General features: G+C 39.9%; 1 protein-coding gene and 1 long non-coding RNA gene across 6 annotated transcripts in view; both read right to left on the bottom strand.

Moving 5' to 3' along the window:
- Positions 1-2,686, bottom strand: part of LOC141282498 (uncharacterized) — a 110,458-nt gene extending 107,772 nt beyond the window's left edge. For both annotated transcript variants that reach the window (XR_012337193.1, XR_012337192.1), the window contains exon 1: positions 2,610-2,686. This is a non-coding gene — a long non-coding RNA (uncharacterized lncRNA). The remainder of the gene's footprint in view (positions 1-2,609) is intronic.
- A 2,590-nt stretch (positions 2,687-5,276) lies between these two features.
- The window catches only part of slc36a4 (solute carrier family 36 member 4), a 31,093-nt gene continuing 14,559 nt past the window's right edge, over positions 5,277-21,810 (bottom strand). For all 4 annotated transcript variants that reach the window (XM_065280495.1, XM_065280496.1, XM_065280494.1 and 1 more), the window contains exons 10-12: positions 20,967-21,136; positions 18,162-18,331; positions 5,277-6,113 (exon numbers count right to left, since the gene is read on the bottom strand). In XM_065280495.1, the coding sequence (XP_065136567.1) occupies positions 5,821-6,113; positions 18,162-18,331; positions 20,967-21,136 (633 nt within the window). In that variant the 3' untranslated portion in view covers positions 5,277-5,820. The remainder of the gene's footprint in view (positions 6,114-18,161; positions 18,332-20,966; positions 21,137-21,810) is intronic.

Below are 21,810 nucleotides of genomic sequence, written 5' to 3'. Positions count from 1 at the left end.
GAAAGCTCTTACATATACACGGACATGTAACATGTTTACTTAAAACATAAGCATTGTACTCTGACATAATGTCTGACATAATACTCTGATAAAAGCGTCTGATCTGGGCGTCTTTCGTTTCATTTTACAAGCGTGTGAATGTTGCGCGATCTTTTTTCACCAATATGAGAGAAAGCTCTTACATATACACGGACATGTATTGTTTACTTAAAACATAAGCATTGTACTCTGACATAATGTCTGACATAATACTCTGATAAAAGCGTCTGATCTGCGCGTCTTTCGTTTCATTTTACAAGCTTGTGAAAGTTGCGCGATCTTTTTTCACCAATATGAGAGAAAGCTCTTACATATACACGGACATGTATTGTTTACTTAAAACATAAGCATTGTACTTTGACATAATATTAGTTCGCGTCCATTTAAACCCGTCATGGTTGCTTTTTGTATGTGATTTTAAGCGGACATATCATGACAATCAGACTTTTTTCATGTTAAACATAAATCTGTGTGCTTTGATGGATCACAGGCAAAGGACATTGCAAATTGTTAATTTTTTTCTCATTGCTTTTGCTTTGTAGCTACTGGAAGCCATGTTAACCTTGGCATGACACGGCTGGGCCACCGAATGGGGGGGGCTAGAAAGTAATATTCAGTTACTTGTCATATAGACTTTCACCGCTAGATGGGAGTAGATCTTACACAGTGGAGCTTTAAATAAATTAAAAGTTTTAATGGCTTGGCCACTGATATGCTTGCATGTATGTAATGTATATGTATTGTTCTTTATTGGTAAATCAATTATTTTTACAGTATGAATCTCTGAAGTACTTATAAGAGCAATACTATCATGTATTCTGTATAATATCATTTATTAAACACTTAATCATTTCCTGTTTTCAATTTCTTCCTTATATTTTTATCCTACGTGTTTGATCTAAAACTATTATGTTTACATACAAATTAATTTGTATAGGCCGGTTTATATATTATTAACACTTTACATCGTGTGTGTGTGTGTGTGTGTGTGTGTGTGTGTGTGTGTGTGTGTGTGTGTGTGTGCTATGTTTATATATTTATTAGTAAACATCATAATTTAGAACAAACAGGAAGAAGACATAGGCTAAGATATATGGTAAAAAGAAGTAATAGAAAATGAAAAAAATACGAAAACTTTAATAAATGGTAATATTATTGATATTATGAACTAATTAAAATCTTTAATCTTTCTAAATAAATTATAAACGTAACGTGATGAAAACGCTATAAGAAACACATAGAGGGATCAGACTTCGACAGAACACCGGATATCTTCTCTAATTATTTTCTATTCAAATAATTAAAAGATTTTCAGATGATTTCATCACTCCAGTCTGTCCGGTTGAGGGCTTTTATTGCAATCATAAACACCTACGTTTATCTTCAAATGGTGTCTTCGACGACGATATACTATAAAAATGAAGGTCATCTATTTTGGCATTCCTATTCTGACACTCAACAGCACAACAAAACATTTTCTAGTGAGTTATATTGTTCGTTTCACTCGTGTCTCATTCATTTCCACTGTTTTTGATGCCACCACATGCGCGCGTGACGTAACTGTGACGTCGACTCGCAAAAGGTCTATATTTCTACCTTTAAATTACAGTCGTATTGTTAAGTGTTGTACCTTTATTAATCGTTTAATTAATGTTTTAAGTAAATTAAAACAGTCAAACAAACGTGTTTAGACACTGATGTTACAACAGGACATATCAAGCAATCTCTTTTAACAAAGCAATAGTGAAACGCAGTAACTTAAATAAAGTAAAATGTCTTACTGTGTATAATGCTGTGTCATTGTTGTCAGATCCAATATAAGTGGTGCTTTTAATCACAGTCTCTCTGCAAATCCAGCATCGACTTCTTTACAAATGAATCCGTGTACACAAAGTTAACAAACACTCCCCACACGAGCTGGAACTTCTTAAAAAGCAAACTTTTTCCACGCATTTAACGTTATGTTCCAAGCCTCCGAATTAAAGTATTTAGCTTCTGTGTTGTTCCCACGCGGTTCTTCCACAACCGAAAATGCGTTTCCAGTCTATCATAACAGATCACCGCGTCAAAATAAAAGTCTCTCAGAAAAAATGTATTTAAAAGTCATTTTGGTTACATTTGTCAATCTTTAAAGACATATTTACTTGTTGAAACACACGTGTGTCACGCAAAGCTGTGGGCGGGGCTACAAAAGTGGTCCTTGTATTTGGCTATGGGGCGGTGCTTCAATTCTACTTTGACGTCATAGATTTCCGAATTCCACACTGGCTTGTTTTACTGGCTTGGTGCCAAAAACTGTTATATTTAAGTAGCACGGACGTTTTCAGTTCTGAAACTTGCAGGATGTTCATTTAAGTATGATGACCTCTTATATAACAAATTATCAAGTTAAAATTGAGTATTTGATTCACCGCTCCATTAAATGACACATTAAGCTAAAAACAAAGTTGTGACTGCTGAGTTAGCGCTATATGCTAGTGCTATATGCTAGCGTAACGTTTGGTCTGAAGTTCTACTATTGACGTCACAGTTACGTTTTGCAGGTACATACAAAAAAAACACAAACTTACCACTCAGAAACGTCGATTAATAATCTCCAAACAATTGATAATTCCTTAAAATCCGTATCTTCCTCTGATACAGGCTCACACATAAGGGCTGATTACGCACAGACGCACGCACAAATGAGCTGCTCTGTGAAACAGCCAATCAGCGCAGAGCTCATCATTATTATTCATGAACCTTTCAAATAACGTAATAATAGACAATTTCATTCTAAATGCAAATCCTAGTGTTGTAAATGGACCCGTAAAATGGTCTTAAGATAATGTTTGCAGTTAAGCCACATATCTACATAGATCTCAGAGAACAATTTAAAGGTGTCTTCAAACCTGTAGATCGATTGCTTTGTTTTGGACCGAGGGGTTAAATGGCTACAATGTTGCTATTTCATGTTAGTTTGTTCGCATTCACAAGGCAATATTTCCAAATGAACCATACTTTATTAATACAAGTCACCTGCGAGTAAACTGTCCTTTAATTGGTCAGAGTGCATCTGTTTATTTTCCATGATTTCTGTCAAAGTTAGCAACTTTGTGGGATTATTGTGTGGCTTTTTTGATAAATGTGGGTATATTAATTCATTATTGTGAGCAGGAATAAAAATTTAGGCGGGACATCATTCTCTTACCATATACCTATTGTGGAGAAGAGCAATTAGAAGACATTTTTTAAGGAACAGGTGCGCTTTGGCTTTGAATAGCGCTGATGTGCTTATCAGAATTCGTCTTGCTTTCATGCTGCGTTTACACCAGCCGCGTTAGAGGCGTCAAGCGCGAGTGATTTCAATGTTAAGTCAATGTGAAGATGCGTTAACATGTGAAAAATTGAAAAATGTAAACTTTGGTGGAAAAAACACGCTAAGTTAACCAATCAGGAGCTTGCTTTAGTAGTGACGTGATTACAGAAAGCGAGCAAAGTCGCAGAAGCCCCTCCCATGACGCAAATTTCCGTGTGAATGTCTCGATGACTAGAATTTCACGCACGAATGACGCGAATACACTCAAACTGTTCAATCGGCAAACTAGGCGCATTAGATGCGATTTCGACGCCTCAAACGCGGCTGGTGTAAACCCACGTTCAAACTTATACCGAACCACTCCAGAGTTTGTTTCCAGTTGGGCGATTTTGGTGCAGAACCGAGCGTGATTGCAGAGTTCACGTACACCTAAACGAACCGTACTAACGGAGTTAACGCAGGTTAAGGTTCCGGAAACAAAGGCTCAGGTCTGAAAACACCCTAACGTATATTATTTCAATGCATTCTTTGGTATCTTTAATTTATTAAAGGAGTCATATTATGAGATATTTTAAAAATGTAAAATAAATTTTTGATCTTCCCAGAGTGCGTATGTTAAGTTTTAGCTCAAAATATGCCACCGATAATTTATTATAGCATGTTAAAATTGCCACTTTGTAGGCCTAAGCAAAAATGCGCAGTTTTGGGTGTGTCCTTTAAAATGCACATGAGCTGATAAAATTCAAACACTGATCGCAATGATGGTGGTTCGATACAATTGAAACTCAATTGTGCTGTCAATTATTTTTTGCACTAAATGGCTGTGCCGTGGTTGGATAGTGCAGATTAAGGGGCGGTATTATTGTAACTGGCCTTGCTACCTAACCTCCCTCACAAAACAGGCGATATCTGAACGACCTATTTTTCAAATGCTTCAGAGAATGGTTTCTCCAAAACTGAGCTACTGGGTTGTTCTTTTTCACATTTTCTGGGTTGATAGAAGCACTGGGAACCCAATTATAGCACTTAAACATGGAAAAGTCAGATTTTCACGCTATGACCCCTTTAAAAGAAAGCATGAATCCTGTAATTTACACAATGTATTCAGTAATATGGCCACAATGGAAGTAGCCAAGGGATCGAACAAGGATAAATAAAATCTTTAACCTTACTTGTGTAGTTATATCCAAATTTTTAGCTCCGGTCACGACCACCGAAATCTGGTTATTCCATGCGTATATGATAGCATATCAAAAGATTGAGAAACACACTTTTGGTGAAAAAATGGTCCCAAGCTGTCACCAGGGCGGTACCCTTCAAAAAGGCAACATGTGCCATTTAGGTGCAGATCACATACATTAGGTACCACTATATCTTTCTTAGGTACTAATATGACCTTTCTAGGTGCAAAAGATGTATTTTTAAAAGGGTACCGGCGCCCCAGTGACAGCTTGAGAGATAGAGAGACCATTTCTTTTCTGATGGTGCACAGAGGAAAAACCCACAGATGTTATGTTAATGACATATAACTAAAAGCACATCTGTTTGGAGCAGCAGTCACAGAAAACGTACAAAATCTGCAATGTTACCCTTTAAAAAAGTCAAAATTTAGGTACAAAGGTGTACTTTTGAAAGGGTACCATGCAAAAGTAGGAGAAGGTACAAAACTTGTCACAGGGGTGGTACATTTTCAAAGAGTGCACTTTTTACCTAAAAGGGGCATATCGGCACAAATCTGTACCAAAATGGTACATATTAGGACTTTTTAAAGGTACTGTCCAGTGACAACTTTAAACTGGAGTTGTACACATGCTTTACCAAACAGACGTCCATTTTATGTCCATTACTGTAAACATCATTTTTGTCAAGTTCAAATGAATGTTAATCAACAAAACATGCTTTCAATAAAAGATTCATACGTGTTGAAACCACAACAATCTTTAAAATATAAATGCTTTATTTCATTTAAATAGGTTTAACATTTAAATAGGTTTTATAATTTCAAACATTCCTTATTTAGCATAATTCCTAAAAAATTATCACAAACTTCACAAGTTTTCAGAGAAAATATTAGTTTATTAATAACTCTAAGGTCAGCAAATATATGTACATTTTTCAGAGTCTATATTATAGTGTGCAATATTTCTCTCCTGTTCTCCCATAATGCTCCTAGAGACCGGAATGAGTAACAACCATTCCGCCTACAAATAGGGTGGAGTCACGGAAAATCCATATGCCTGCGTGGAGAAAATATTTCCCACTCACGCCATCATTCACTTATCCACATATGCAATTCAACGCACCTGTCGTTTTTGTCGAATAAAAATAATTGAGCAATAAAAAAGGCTCAACCCTTATAGGACAGGGACAGGCTGTTGGTCCTAAACCTCAGATTATACACCTCCTACTGGATGTGTGTTTGTGCACCACTGTTAAACGCCTTTAGTGTTTAAAGTGATCCTCTGGTCCTCTGTTTATGGTCATTAGGGCAGTAGGGTGGGTGTGGTCCAGTTCCCATCGTCACGGAGATGGGCCTGTCCTTGATCGTCTGGATAAATAAGCTCCTCAACCGTCACATAGGTTCCTGTCAGGAAGCCGATAAAGCCCAAGGCAGCGATGGAGAGATCTTTGAGGAGGAGAAAAGGAGGAGGGGGTTGGCTGGGGAACGCGATGAGCTCCACCAGAGGAGGAAAGACGAGCGCCAGCGCCGAGCTGCTCACTGCACCCACCAATGAGATCACAAGGTCTAATCGAGGTATCAGGACAGCCGTTACACCTGAGAGAGAAAGAGAGAGCACGAAAGAAAGAAGAAATGGAAATTATTCCTCTTTTAAATTATTTGAAGAAAATGTAAGTGAAGTTTGCCACTACGCAAACTCACAACGCAAAAGTGTTCTGCATTTTTGCAAAGGCATTTCCATGCTATCGCTAAGTGTGTTGCCAGGTCATTTCTATGCAGCTGTCTAGGCTTTGTGTGTGACTGCCAGGACATTTTTATCCAGTTTTTAAGGTGTAGTGTATGGTTGCCACTCGCCAGGGCATTTCTATGCAGTTGCTAAGGTGTTGCGAGTGATGGCCAAGACATTTCTATGCAGCTGTTTGTTTAGGGTTTGTAGGTGGTTGCCAGGTAATTTCTATAAAGTTGCTAAGTGTGTTGTGAGTGGTTGCCAAGTAATTTCTCTGCAGTTGCTAAGTGTGTTGGGAGTGGTTGCCAGGTCATTTCTCTGCAGTTGCAAAGTGTGTTGCAAGTGGTTGCTAGGTCATTTTTATTCAGTTGCTAAGGTGTTGTGAGTGGTTGCAAGGGTATTTCTATGCCATTGTTAGGGTTTGTGTGTGATTGCCAGGGTATTTCTATACATTTGTTAAGGTGTTGTGAGTGGTTACATTTACATTTTGTCATTTAGCAGACGCTTTTGTCCAAAGCGACTTACAAGTGAGGTAAACAATAGAAGCAATTATGGCAACACTAGAACAGCAATACATAAGTGCACTGGAAATAGTCTCTTCAAGTCCAACAAGGTTGCCAGGGTATTTCTATACAGCCGATTAGGGTTTGTGTGTGATTGCCAGGGGCATTTCTATACATTTGTTAAGGTGTTGTGAGTGGTTGCCAGGGTGTTTCTATGCCACTAATTAGGGTTTGTGTGTGATTGCCAGTGCATTTATATCCAGGTGTTCAGGTGTTGTGAGTGGTTGCCAGGGTGTTTCTATGCAGTCTTTTAGGGTTTGTGTGTGATTGCCAGTGCATTTATATCCAGGTGTTCAGGTGTTGTGAGTGGTTGTCAGGGTGTTTCTATGCCGTTGTTTAGGATTTGTGAGTGATTTCAAGGGCATTTCTATCCAGTTGCTAAGTTGTTGTGATTGGTTGCCAGGGTGTTTCTATGCCATTGTTTGGGGTTTGTGTGTGATTGCCAGGGCATTTCTATCTAGTTGCTAAACTGTTCTGAGGGGTTGCCAGAGTGTTTCTATACTATCGTTTAGGATTTGTGTGTAATTCCCAGGCATTTCTATCTAGTTGCTAAGGTGTTGTGATTGGTTGCCAGGGTGTTTCTATGAGGGTTTGTGTGTGATTGCCAGTGCATTTCTATCCAGTTGTTAAGATGTTGTGCATGGTTGCCATGGTGTTTCTATGCTATCGTTTAGGGTTTGTGTGTGATTGTCAGTGCATTTTCATCCAGGCGTTAAGGTGTTGTGAGTAGTTGCCAGGGTGTTTTTATGTCATCGTTTAGGGTTTGTGTGTGATTGCAAAGGCATTTCTATACATTTGTTAAGGTGTTGTGAGTGGTTGCCAGGGTATTTCTATACAGCCGATTAGGATTTGTGTGAGATTGCCAGTGCATTTTTATCCAGGTGTTCAGGTGTTGTGAGTGGTTGCCAGGTTGTTTCTATGCCATGTTGTTAAGGTGTTGTGAGTGGTTGCCAGGGTGTTTCTGAGTTGTTGCCAGGGTGTTTCTATGCCATTGTTAGGGTTTGTGTGATTGCCAGGACATTTCTATCCAGTTGTTAAGGTGTTGTGAGGGGTTGCCAGGGTGTTTCTATGCCATTGTTTAGGGTTTGGGTGTGATTTCCAGGGAATTTCTATCCAGTTGCTAAGGTGTTGTGAGAGGTTGCCAGGGTGTTTCTATGCCATCAATTAGGGTTTGTGTGTGATTGCCAGGGCATTTCTATCCAGTTGTTAAGGTGTTGTGAGTGGTTGCCAGGGTGTTTCCATGCCATCATTTAGGGTTTGTGTGTGATTAGCAGGGTATTTCTATCCAGTTGTTTAGGGTTTGTGTGTGATTGCCAGGGCATTTCTATTCAGTTGTTAAGGTGTAGTGAGTGGTTGCCAGGGTATTTCTATACAGCCGATTAGGGTTTGTGTGTGATTGCCAGTGCATTTTTATCCAGGTGTTCAGGTGTTGTGAGTGGTTGCCAGGGTGTTTCTATGCCATGTTGTTAAGGTGTTGTGAGTGGTTGCCAGGGTGTTTCTGAGTTGTTGCCAGGGTGTTTATATGCCATCGTTTAGGGTTTGTGTGATTCCCAGGCCATTTCAATCCAGTTGTTAAGGTGTTGTGAGTGGTTGCCAGGGTGTTTCTTTGCAACCGTTTAGGTTTTCTGTGTGATTGCCAGTGCATTTCTATCCAATTGTTTAGGGTTTGTGTGTGATTGCCAGGGCATTTCTATACATTTGTTAAGGTGTTGTGAGTGGTTGCCAGGGTATTTCTGTACAGCCGATTAGGGTTTGTGTGTGATTGCCAATGCATTTTTATCCAGGTGATCAGGTGTTGTGAGTGGTTGCCAGGTTGTTTCTATGCCATTGTTTAGGGTTTGTGTGATTGCCAGGGTGTTTCTATGCCATTGTTTAGGGTTTGGGTGTGATTGCCAGTGCATTTATATACAGGTGTTCAGGTGTTGTGAGTGGTTGCCAGGGTGTTTCTATGCAGTCTTTTAGGGTTTGTGTGTGATTGCCAGTGCATTTCTATCCAGTTGTTAAGGTGTTGTGAGTGGTTGCCAGGGTGTTTCTATGCCGTTGTTTAGGATTTGTGAGTGATTTCAAGGGCATTTCTATCTAGTTGCTAAGTTGTTGTGATTGGTTGCCAGGGTGTTTCTATGCCATTGTTTGGGGTTTGTGTGTGATTGCCAGGGCATTTCTATCTATTTTTTTAGTTGTTGTGAGTGGTTTCCAGGGTTTTCTATGCCATTGTTTGGGTTTGTGTGTGATTGCCAGGGCATTTCTATCTAGTTGCTAAACTGTTGTGAGGGGTTGCCAGAGTGTTTCTATGCCATCGTTTAGGATTTGTGTGTAATTTCCAAGCATTTCTATCTAGTTGCTAAGGTGTTGTGATTGGTTGCCAGGGTGTTTCTATGAGGGTTTGTGTGTGATTGCCAGTGCATTTCTATCCAGTTGTTAAGATATTGTGCATGGTTGCCAGGGTGTTTCTATGCTATCGTTTAGGGTTTGTGTGTGATTGTCAGTGCATTTTCATCCAGGCGTTAAGGTGTTGTGAGTAGTTGCCAGGGTGTTTTTATGTCATCGTTTAGGGTTTGTGTGTGATTGCAAAGGCATTTCTATACATTTGTTAAGGTGTTGTGAGTGGTTGCCAGGGTATTTCTATACAGCCGATTAGGATTTGTGTGAGATTGCCAGTGCATTTTTATCCAGGTGTTCAGGTGTTGTGAGTGGTTGCCAGGTTGTTTCTATGCCATGTTGTTAAGGTGTTGTGAGTGGTTGCCAGGGTGTTTCTGAGTTGTTGCCAGGGTGTTTCTATGCCATTGTTAGGGTTTGTGTGATTGCCAGGGCATTTCTATCCAGTTGTTAAGGTGTTGTGAGGGGTTGCCAGGGTGTTTCTATGCCATTGTTAGGGTTTGGGTGTGATTTCCAGGGAATTTCTATCCAGTTGCTAAGGTGTTGTGAGAGGTTGCCAGGGTGTTTCTATGCCATCAATCAGGGTTTGTGTGTGATTGCCAGGGCATTTCTATCCAGTTGTTAAGGTGTTGTGAGTGGTTGCCAGGGTGTTTCCATGCCATCATTTAGGGTTTGTGTGTGATTAGCAGGGTATTTCTATCCAGTTGTTTAGGGTTTGTGTGTGATTGCCAGGGCATTTCTATTCAGTTGTTAAGGTGTAGTGAGTGGTTGCAAGGGTATTTCTATACAGCCGATTAGGGTTTGTGTGTGATTGCCAGTGCATTTTTATCCAGGTGTTGTGAGTGGTTGCCAGGGTGTTTCTATGCCATTGTTTAGGGTTTGTGTGATTGCCAGGGTGTTTCTATGCCATTGTTTAGGGTTTGGGTGTGATTGCCAGTGCATTTATATACAGGTGTTCAGGTGTTGTGAGTGGTTGCCAGGGTGTTTCTATGCAGTCTTTTAGGGTTTGTGTGTGATTGCCAGTGCATTTCTATCCAGTTGTTAAGGTGTTGTGAGTGGTTGCCAGGGTGTTTCTATGCCGTTGTTTAGGATTTGTGAGTGATTTCAAGGGCATTTCTATCTAGTTGCTAAGTTGTTGTGATTGGTTGCCAGGGTGTTTCTATGCCATTGTTTGGGGTTTGTGTGTGATTGCCAGGGCATTTCTATCTATTTTTTTAGTTGTTGTGAGTGGTTTCCAGGGTTTTCTATGCCATTGTTTGGGTTTGTGTGTGATTGCCAGGGCATTTCTATCTAGTTGCTAAACTGTTGTGAGGGGTTGCCAGAGTGTTTCTATGCCATCGTTTAGGATTTGTGTGTAATTTCCAAGCATTTCTATCTAGTTGCTAAGGTGTTGTGATTGGTTGCCAGGGTGTTTCTATGAGGGTTTGTGTGTGATTGCCAGTGCATTTCTATCCAGTTGTTAAGATATTGTGCATGGTTGCCAGGGTGTTTCTATGCTATCGTTTAGGGTTTGTGTGTGATTGTCAGTGCATTTTCATCCAGGCGTTAAGGTGTTGTGAGTAGTTGCCAGGGTGTTTTTATGTCATCGTTTAGGGTTTGTGTGTGATTGCAAAGGCATTTCTATACATTTGTTAAGGTGTTGTGAGTGGTTGCCAGGGTATTTCTATACAGCCGATTAGGATTTGTGTGAGATTGCCAGTGCATTTTTATCCAGGTGTTCAGGTGTTGTGAGTGGTTGCCAGGTTGTTTCTATGCCATGTTGTTAAGGTGTTGTGAGTGGTTGCCAGGGTGTTTCTGAGTTGTTGCCAGGGTGTTTCTATGCCATTGTTAGGGTTTGTGTGATTGCCAGGGCATTTCTATCCAGTTGTTAAGGTGTTGTGAGGGGTTGCCAGGGTGTTTCTATGCCATTGTTTAGGGTTTGGGTGTGATTTCCAGGGAATTTCTATCCAGTTGCTAAGGTGTTGTGAGAGGTTGCCAGGGTGTTTCTATGCCATCAATTAGGGTTTGTGTGTGATTGCCAGGGCATTTCTATCCAGTTGTTAAGGTGTTGTGAGTGGTTGCCAGGGTGTTTCCATGCCATCATTTAGGGTTTGTGTGTGATTAGCAGGGTATTTCTATCCAGTTGTTTAGGGTTTGTGTGTGATTGCCAGGGCATTTCTATTCAGTTGTTAAGGTGTAGTGAGTGGTTGCCAGGGTATTTCTATACAGCCGATTAGGGTTTGTGTGTGATTGCCAGTGCATTTTTATCCAGGTGTTGTGAGTGGTTGCCAGGGTGTTTCTATGCCATGTTGTTAAGGTGTTGTGAGTGGTTGCCAGGGTGTTTCTGAGTTGTTGCCAGGGTGTTTCTATGCCATCGTTTAGGGTTTGTGTGATTCCCAGGCCATTTCAATCCAGTTGTTAAGGTGTTGTGAGTGGTTGCCAGGGTGTTTCTTTGCAACCGTTTAGGTTTTCTGTGTGATTGCCAGTGCATTTCTATCCAATTGTTTAGGGTTTGTGTGTGATTGCCAGGGCATTTCTATACATTTGTTAAGGTGTTGTGAGTGGTTGCCAGGGTATTTCTGTACAGCCGATTAGGGTTTGTGTGTGATTGCCAATGCATTTTTATCCAGGTGTTCAGGTGTTGTGAGTGGTTGCCAGGTTGTTTCTATGCCATTGTTTAGGGTTTGTGTGATTGCCAGGGCATTTCTATCCAGTTGTTAAGGTGTTGTGAGTGGTTGCCAGGGTGTTTCTATGCCATCGCTTAGGGTTGTGTGTGTTTGCCAGGGCATTTCTATCCAGTTGTTAAGGTGTTGTGAGTGGTTGCCAGGGTGTTTCTATGCCATCGCTTAGGGTTGTGTGTGTTTGCCAGGGCATTTCTATCCAGTTGTTAAGGTGTTGTGAGTGGTTGCCAGGGCGTTTCTATGCCATCATTTAGGTTTTGTGTGTGTGATTGCCAAGGCCTTTCTATCTAGTTGCTTAACTGTTGTGAGTAGTTGTCAGGGTGTTTCTATACCATCGTTTAGGGTTTGGGGATGCTTGCCAGGGCATTTCTGGCAGTTTGTTAAGGTGTTATGCCTGGTTGCCAGGGCATTTCTATGTTGTTCTATGGAGTTGCTAAGGTTCTGTGACTAGTTGCAAGGGCATTTCTTTGCAGCGGTTTAGGGTTTGTGTGTGAATACCACTGCGATATAATGTCGTTTGTTAAGGTGCTGTGTAGTTCTATGCAGTTGCTAAGGTTTGGCCATGGTTACAAGGGAATTTCTATGCAATTGCTCTGTCGTTCTGCCTGGTTGCTAGGGCAGTGTTATATAGTTGCTGTGTTCAAAAGACCCCCAAATTCAAATAAAATATTTTTGTGTGTAAACATGGGTGTGTTCCTTCCAGCAATGCAGGTCAGTTTTATCTTCCATTAATTAAAAGTAAGTAATAAAATCACACCTGTACTCAATAAATGCATAATTTAAGGTGTCTTTAATTTCCGTAGCACACAAAAATGGTACAGAACAAGTTACACAACAGTGTATTACTTGAACTGGGTTTAAATCACAACATCTCCAGCCTGATGTATAAGCTATAAATCAAGTCTTGCATGCTTTCTCACAATTCATCAAGCTATAGCATGCATTTTCCCTCTCGTTTAACTGGTTTAGTGGTTTATGGATAAGTGTAGGCAGAGAACCGGATGAAGGACTAAATCAAAAATCAATATACATTTTTTTGCTGACGTGGATGAATAAAAGCTTGTCCTCAGCCAAAAAACAAAGCCTAAACAATGTTTATCCACACTCACGCAAAGCTTTCAATGGAAAGACTCCAAACCTTACCCACAGCGTTTTATATAAAGCACAAACACACACACACGCTGAGGCAGTACACATATGTTTAATTCATGAGACTCAAGTGTGAAGTGTCACACACCTGCTCTCCTCCTCCTGATCTTCTCTTCGTCTCGCTCACTTACTCTCTCTGGCAGGGTGAACCAGTATAACACACGACAACAAACACACAATGTCTCACAAACATGCATGAACGCTTCAGTTTCTTCACCCTGTGTGCTGCTGCCACCCTCTGGATAAACGTTTGACATTTCAAACTAAATGTTGTGAACCAGAACGTGATGGGAAGACAAAATACAAACAGATTCCATGTCAAGTCCAGAAACAATGTTTTCAATTATGAAAAATATGTATTAAAACCATACTTATGTATTTTTTACAAATATCTTAATACACCTAAAAACATGGTTACTACTCTATTCAAAAATCCCAAAACTTGTGTGAATTGTAACAGAGGGATCTTAAGATGAACAAAATTGTAAGTTCAATAGAAATCCTTCACTACTACACACCTACCTTGCATCTACACAACCCCAGACTTCCCGACAACACTGCATATTTACCAGCACATTTGTAACCAGCCTCGAATCTTAACCACCACACCATCTCAAACAGGGTGAAGGGTTTGACATCTTCATGTCACCCAATTACCCTTCAGAAGAAAACAACTACTGAGGAATGATTCATAATAAATCTCAGTCATGGGCCTCAGCATGGAGCTGCACGATAAGCCCCATCACGGAGCTCCGCAACAGGCCTCAATGGAAAGCTCACCAACAGGCTGGTCTCGGTAGGGCGTGCAAGTAATAACTCACAGAGCCTCAGATAGAAGGAGATAAATGACCGGACACCGAATGAGTCCCTCAAGTCAGCCCAAGCTATCAAACACAATGAAGACATATATAGCAGCAAAAACACACTACAGAATAACACAAGATGCACACACATCGATATATATGAAACTCGTACTAATCTATCACAGCATGTAGTTGGGTGATGGCCTTGGATAAGGAAACGAGAGATGGAGCGAAAGAGCCAAGAGAGAAATAAAGAGAGCGCAGATGAGTGACAGAATGAGAACTTCATTGGGCCATAGATCCGTACCTTCATTAGTCCTCTGTTCCTCCAGCCTCTTATATTATATAATATGACAGATCTGCAAAATGCACCTTTAGCATGATGTGTCTACATAATACATTGAGACTGAATAGAGCATTGAATGAACAGTGTTCCTGTAGCTCAATTTGTAGAGCATTGCAATCAATTAAAGAGATCTCTTATTGATCTCATTTTTGGGTTAATCTTTCCTATACGCCATATGTCGAACGTCACGTGACCAAAGCGGAAAACTGGGTCAATCGCTTCCGGGTGCCTGTATGTGCTATCGTAGATTGTTATTGTTATTCGTAGTATTATTATTTGTGTTATGTTCTTTTTTATTCTAATATCTGAATGTTTGCATGAAGAAAATCCCTTTGTCAAAAGCTATTAAGTATTTTTAAAAAGTTAGTAAATTTACTTTTACTTAGGTTTAAGATGTTATATCCACTTGACATCGGTTGTTTTCGTCTTTAATAGCTCCTAAACGCTTTATGTATGAAAACAGCACCATGGCAGCGTAGAGCATACAAAACCAGAAGCAATCATGTGACGTTCGACATATAGCGTATTAATATACCCAGGGTGCGATTTGCTGGGGGGATGAGGGGGATTTACCCCCTGTGGTCTTTATATCCCTGCCTATGATAAATTCTTTTTTTATCCCCCATTGTGATTAATGGTCATCAAACGGCCATATAAACAGCCTAAAATAAAGAATTTAATAGGTTCAAATGCTGCCACGCAATAGGGCAAACAGCAATAAAATCATTATTAAATCATTAATGAAAATTATTATTGTCAGCACTTCTACTCTTGTGGCAAAAGGTGACAGCACGCCTAGGTTACGTCATGATCCTTTTTTAATCCATGCCCGGATTTTCCAAATTTCGGCAAGCACCAGTAGTGTATTTCAGCACGAAAACAGACAGTTTATAAATGAAAATGATTCCAAGTAGCATATTATTATCATGTTTTACAGGACCGCCACAAAAAAAAAAAAAAAAAAAAAAAAAAATGGAGAACGAGACAGCAGAAAGTACCTCGTTAAGATCGAGGGAAACTCCCAGGATGATACATGAAAGCAAAAGAGGTGAAAAGTTTGTCATTAAAGCAGACTATTTTCTTAGTCTGACGTCTTTTCTATAGAAATTTTACTTCAACAGTTACAAGAAATAGCTTAATGCTAGGGGTGGGCAAAAAAATCGATTCTTAGATGAATCGCGATTCGGACGTGGGCCGATTCTGAATCGATTCACAAATGTCAAGAATCGATTCTTAAATGTTAGTTTACAAAATAACGTCACGTTATCAGAACCAAAAGGCGGAACTCAACTGGGGGAGCGGTGATGCACACGGACAACTTAAGAGAGCGCGCCCTGCAAGAGCGCATAGCCGAGCTTACAAGAGCAGAAGAGAAAGAACACTTTAAATGCTTGTAGGACTATACTGCATATATCTCTACATTGAATTTAGGGCTGTCACCACTACTGTATTCTTTTTGAGGAGTTTAAAAAAAAATCCTTGCGTACATGTCGAGTACTCCTTAAAATAGCGGAGATGCGGTTTAGTGAAACTAACAGTATTAGAAGCATACAAATCAGCGCTACGCTGCCTCTCTCTCCCTCTCGTTTGCTCGCTCACACACACCGTGTGTGTGAATCAGGAACTGCGTGAGGCAAGAATGCGCATCCATGTGAATTTTGGAAGTTAAAGACGACTGAGCTGCAGTGGCATGGCAAAACACATTTGAGAAGAAAGGCTCAGCAACTCAAAAAGACCTGCATGTTTCACAATTACTCCAAAAGACCATAATGACAATTTTGCGCGTGGAGCAGCAGTTGTGCGATCTACCGGCATTGCCTTTGCGATCGACGTATTGTACACCCCTGCCCTAAACCATCCGCAGACTGTTTAGATATAACATGAATATACTTCTGTAAAAATATGCACATAGTTTGTTATTCAGTCGCTGGGTGCGCTGCATTATATAAATACAGTAATACTGCCAATCACTGTGTATAATGATGATGATTAGACGCTTAACGTTCGTGGAAGTTAATGCCGGTTAACATATAGAATTAATATGTCACGTTAAATTAATATTTTTACTGTTTTAATGTCTTACAACAGAAACAACACATGTATGTATATAAGAATGACATTATTTATCCCTAGTTGCATTAAAGTACAGTATATGACAGTTCAGAGACTAGCAAAAGCGCAAACATTAACCTGGCTTTGAAAGCAAATGCGACGTAATGACGTCACAGATATGCAAATTAGTACGTCAAGAATCGATTCTGAATCGAATCGGGACCCTAAGAATCGATTCTGAATCGATTCATGAGGGTCCAAGCGATTCCCACCCCTACTTAATGCACTAAATAATTAAGATAAGAGATAATCTGTGGCTCATAATTTATTTACATGAATGAAAATATTTGAAAAACATCCCCCAAATGTTTTTCAAACGTCTAACGAACTACTACAAAATAGTTTAATTAAAACTATTTACTAAAACCATAAGGGGCCATTTACACAACAACGTAAATGGGAGTTTTTGTGCAGATTTGTATACAGGTAATACAATGTATTTAGTCATCTTTGCAGATCCATTTAAACAGCGTTGCTGTGTTGACAGCGTTGTCAATGTGAAATTTTTCAAAAATGCAAATGAAAAACTTTTCCTTTTGTAACTACTAATCTTGTAAATGTTGCCTGAAACTGATGACAGGCTCCTGTTTCTGGCCAGAAATCTTCAAAATGCAAAATCATCATTGGGGATAAATGATTCTTCGGCACGTCATATACAAACTGACAAAATGTCTTCTAACGTGTTCTAACCAGACATGATCTGATATGTTTCCATTGATAGTCATCAGTAAGTCAATACTAAATGCAAAAAGATGTGTGGCATGACCCAATCAATCACAAAATGCAGCCAATCAAAACAGTTTTTCTCTGTTTGTGCACCTTCTCACACCTCGTCCTAACTAGATGTGAAGCAATGTTTTCAGCGATACACAATTTGTCTGTCCATATCTAACGCGATAATAGAGAATATGGTGCCATGCAATCAATCACAAAACAAAGCCAATAAGAACTGTTTTTTTTTTCTGTAAGCACTCTTGCACTAAAGCTGAAGAGCGCACAAACATAGCACAAACATAAAGAGATGCGTCCCTCTGCTTTTTTGGCTTTCCTTGCGCAACTTGAGGTATTTGTTATATATTTCTGCTTTTAAATGTCTAATCAGTCTCTACTTATCCATGTTTGATGATTAATATTCATATGGCGCAGAACATTTATTGAATGTTCTTTCTAAACGCTTAGCATCGCGTTGTAGCTGGTTAGGACAAATATTCTGATTAACATGAGAAAGACACCTTTTATCACGTCGCAGCATTGTGCATCATTAGGACACGATGTTAGCACTACAATGGACAAAAGCATCTGCAAAAAGCGTAAATGTAAACATTTAAGAGTGCCGCATACCTTAAAAAGTTGGACTATAGAAACTTTCAAATTTTTTGATAGACAGGCAATATTTTCGCTAGAACAACATTTAGTCAGAACAATAACCAGAATGATATAAATAGCTAGATCCCTAGACAGCTAAAACAATAGACAAAGCCTCCAATATACAGCTGGAACAATAGCTAGAACCGACAGATGCTTGATCTCCTTTCTTGCATTAGTAACTTTTTCGCAGTCTTGCACTATTTTTCTCAGTTTCAAAGTCAAAACTACACCCCGTCACACACTGTTCTTACTGACTCTCCTCTTACCATCTCATCTTCTCTCTCTCTCTCATTCAGACATGCATGAGTGACAATGTTAAACAAATATTTGTTTTCATATTTTAGGACTCTGGGTGGTTTACGGTTCAGTAGCAGATTCTATTTTTCCAAAGATAAAAAACATACATCAAGGTAATCCAAAAACCTTCAGGTGTCCACTCCTTAATAGGATTCATCCATCACGAGGTAAAAAACTCATCTCGGATGAATGCTAGATTAGGAGGAAAAGAGGATGGAAAGAAATGAGGTGTGTGTAGACTTACAGGTGAGGCAGACGAGCAGCACACGAAGACTGAGATCAACGGCCCGTCTCCAGGTCTTTCTGACCCGCTCGCACACGGGTGGAATCAGAATCTCAGCCGGCACGAAAAACTGCACCGCGTAACTCACGAACACACCGAATGAGTACAAGATCTTCACCAGCTGATTGGACCTGTAACAAATTATAAATACACACATGAATACTACAACAAAACTTTAAAAAGACTTTAAAGTCCCTGTGAACTGGAAGTAGTGATCAACTTTACTTCCGTGTTGTGATGCATTTCTGAGTGAAACGGGGTATCACAAAATGAAAATAGTGGGTGGGGCTTGTTTTCTTCACTGTGCTTTGATTGGATATAAACAATTAGACGTTTCATTCCGAAATGGACCTGTAGCAGACTGACTGTGGGTTCACACCACCACCAGCGGGAGCGGCAAAGTGGCCTGAAGTCATTCATTTTCAATAAAAGCTGACGGCGAGCTCCGGCAAGCGGCGGCACGGCACGTCACGTCATGTACTGTGTAAGCATCGCAGAGAGTTGAAATCAGCTCAACTTTATGGTAATGAGCTATGACACAGTTCGCGCCAACCAATCTGAAGGTGGAAACGTTCAGCGCCAACCAATCGGAAGGCGGAAACGCCCGGCAGAAACCAAACGGAAGGCGGAAACGTTCACCGTCAACCAATCGGAAGGCAGAAACGTTCGCCGTCAACCTATTGGAAGGCGGAAACGTTCTGCGTCAACCAATCAGAAGGCGTAAACGTTAGATGTCAACCAATCAAGAGGTGGAAACGTTCGTCGTCAACCAATCAAAAGGTGGAAACGTTCGGCGTCAACCAATCAAAAGGTGGAAACGTTCGGCGTCAACCAATCGGAAGGCGGAAACCTCCGCTTGAGAGGATTCCAGAGAATGCATACACACAAACAAACCGAGTACAAAGCGTCCACTACACTTTTTCTATAATGTCGTTGGCAGGGAAGCCAGAGTTTTCTTTGATGCTCTCCAAGGAAACGTTCGGGGTCAACCAAACGGAAGGCGAAAAGGGTCGGGGTCAACCAAACGGAAGGTGAAAACGGTCGGCATCAACCAATCGGAAGGCGCAAACGTTAGGTGTCAAGCAATCAAAGGTGGAAACGGTCGGCGTCAACCAATGGAAGGTGGAAACGGTCATCGTCAACCAATCGGAAGGGCAAAACGGTCGGCGTCAACCAATCGGAAGGGCGGAGACAGATGGCTTCAACCAATCGGAAAGTGGAAACAGTCAGCATCAACCAACAGGAAGGCGGAAACGTTCGGGATCAACCAAACGGAAGGCGAAAATGGTCGAGGTCAACCAAACAGAAGGTGAAAACGGTCCGCTTGAGAGGATTCCAGAGAATGCATTTGAGTACAAAGCATCCACTACACTTTTTCTATAACGTCGTTGGCAGGGAAGCCATAGTTTTCTTTGATGCTCTCAACAGTGGCGGTGTGAATGCACATTAACAGTTGGAGGGGGCGGAGTTAACGGATGCTCCTGCCCCAAGCCGTCTAGCTGACTTCATCAGAGAATGATCGGCACAAGGGATTGGCACAAGTACATTTTCAGATTTTGATTGAAGTTTATGAGGGCACATGAATAAAAAAGACTAACAGCGATCAATTGTTTATAATAAACACTGCAATATTACATAAAAAATAAAAATTGTCAGTTTTGATTTCATTGGGACTTTAAAGGGAAGTTAAAAAGTTTAAATGGTAGTTTCTTTTAAAAGACAAACTGGTAACACTTTACAATAACTTTGTATTTGTTAACATTAGTAAAAGCATGAACTTCAGTGAGAAATATAGTTTTTAGCATTTATGTATCTTTGTTCATGTTAGTTAATGCCAATACAATTGTTCATGTTCGTACATTGTGCATTAACTGATGTTAACAGTTACAACTTTTTATCAATAAATGCTCAAAATAACATTTTGCCGAAAAAGTTTTCACCATTTCAGTCCTGTCACATAAAGCTACTCGTCAATTCATATCAACTTCCCAGCTGCTGAATTAATCCCGAGTTTAAGAGGCCAATCGTTCCTGGCTCACTGGATGTCAATAAGATTTAGGAAGAAAGTCTGTTACAAATAAAAATCTGATAAATGTTAAATGGGCAGAAGCTAAACTTCTGAACATTTGCTTTTAATTTCTAACTTATTTCATGTAGTTTGCAGTTGTGATCAATCACAGAGTTGTTCCTGACAATGAACGAAGGTGAGAGACGATGCATCAAAGACTTCGATGCAGGATTTAATATTGCTTCCCAAAATTTAACTCCACTACGGCTGGAAGCTCCAATAAATTACCGCAATAAATAAATTAACTTATGTAAAACACTCAGATTTGATGGATGGGAGCTTTGCATTTTATTTTAGCGATTTTGCCACATTTTATTTTTAGGCAGCAGATAGGAAAATGAGCTGGAAACAAGACAATTTAAACACAGCATGTGCACTAAAACAAAATTAAAAGGTTGGGCTCACATACACCCAGCAGAGTTAAGACTCATTCACACACCACAGCAATTTCGACTGACCCCTGGAGACAGCCTCATGTACCCTGTTGACATTTTCTCGCCCCTAAACATCAAAACTAAAACCTGAGCGGTGTCAAATTACCACAGTTCATTTATGGGGTGAAGGAGGGATGCTGCAAAAAACTGTGACGGGACAGCCGTGAAGGACAGCCATGTGTGCTGATTGGTTGGATTACATGACCATGCTCCTCCCAAACTTAGTTAAAAAAAAACTTCATGTCTGTGTGCGGTCATAGTTACCAAGAGCCATGTGGAAGGTTAAGTGTGATGCTTCCTTTGATCTCATCTCCAAACCGAAGATACCCCATCGTCGCCAGGGTTACGTACAAAACTATCATCACAGCCATGCCAATGTTAAGAGCTTGCGGGAAGCGTTTTGAATCCTTCATTTGATTTTCTAAAGGAAGAACCTACACACCAAGAAAGAAAGATTTATTGCTAAAAAAAAATTGTGCAAGGCAAAGATTAATCGCGATTAATCGCAAACAAAATAAAAGTTTTTTTTTGCATAATATATGAGTATGTGCTGTGTGTATTTATTGTGTAATGTATTATGTAACTTAGTGAGATATCCATGTTGACAGCATTTTAACCCCACAGTCTCCATTATATAAAAACTAAGGGTGCAACTAACCATTATAAGCGATTAATCAGGTGATTATTTTTTTAACAATCGACTAATCAGATTAAAACATAAATATTACTCAATTACTCAAAATAAGGCACTAAATTCACTACTTCAGAGTTTTACTAATATGATCTTTTTGATATTTTAAGCCTTAAATAAAAAAGTTTGTGAAGCTTATAAATAGTAAAACATCTTTGAATGTCAAAATATAAATAATCAAAACGAAATTTTGCCGCAGATAATAAACTTATTTTAATCTTCAACTTCAGACCTAGATGAAAATGAACATTATTCATTATTAACAAAATAAATATGGCATTATGATATGAAAGTGTCATAACAAAGCAGACGCATTTCCGCACTGTACGGCGGTTGTACGGGACCATGTGACATCAAAGACCAACTAATTGATAATCAACTTCATTATCGATTTTTATTATCGATTGCTGCAGCCCT

This window comes from Paramisgurnus dabryanus, chromosome 8 (assembly GCF_030506205.2).
Source record: "Paramisgurnus dabryanus chromosome 8, PD_genome_1.1, whole genome shotgun sequence".
Lineage (NCBI taxonomy): Eukaryota > Metazoa > Chordata > Actinopteri > Cypriniformes > Cobitidae > Paramisgurnus > Paramisgurnus dabryanus.
Note: the sequence above shows the minus strand (reverse complement) of the source record. Positions and strands in the feature narration are given on the sequence as shown.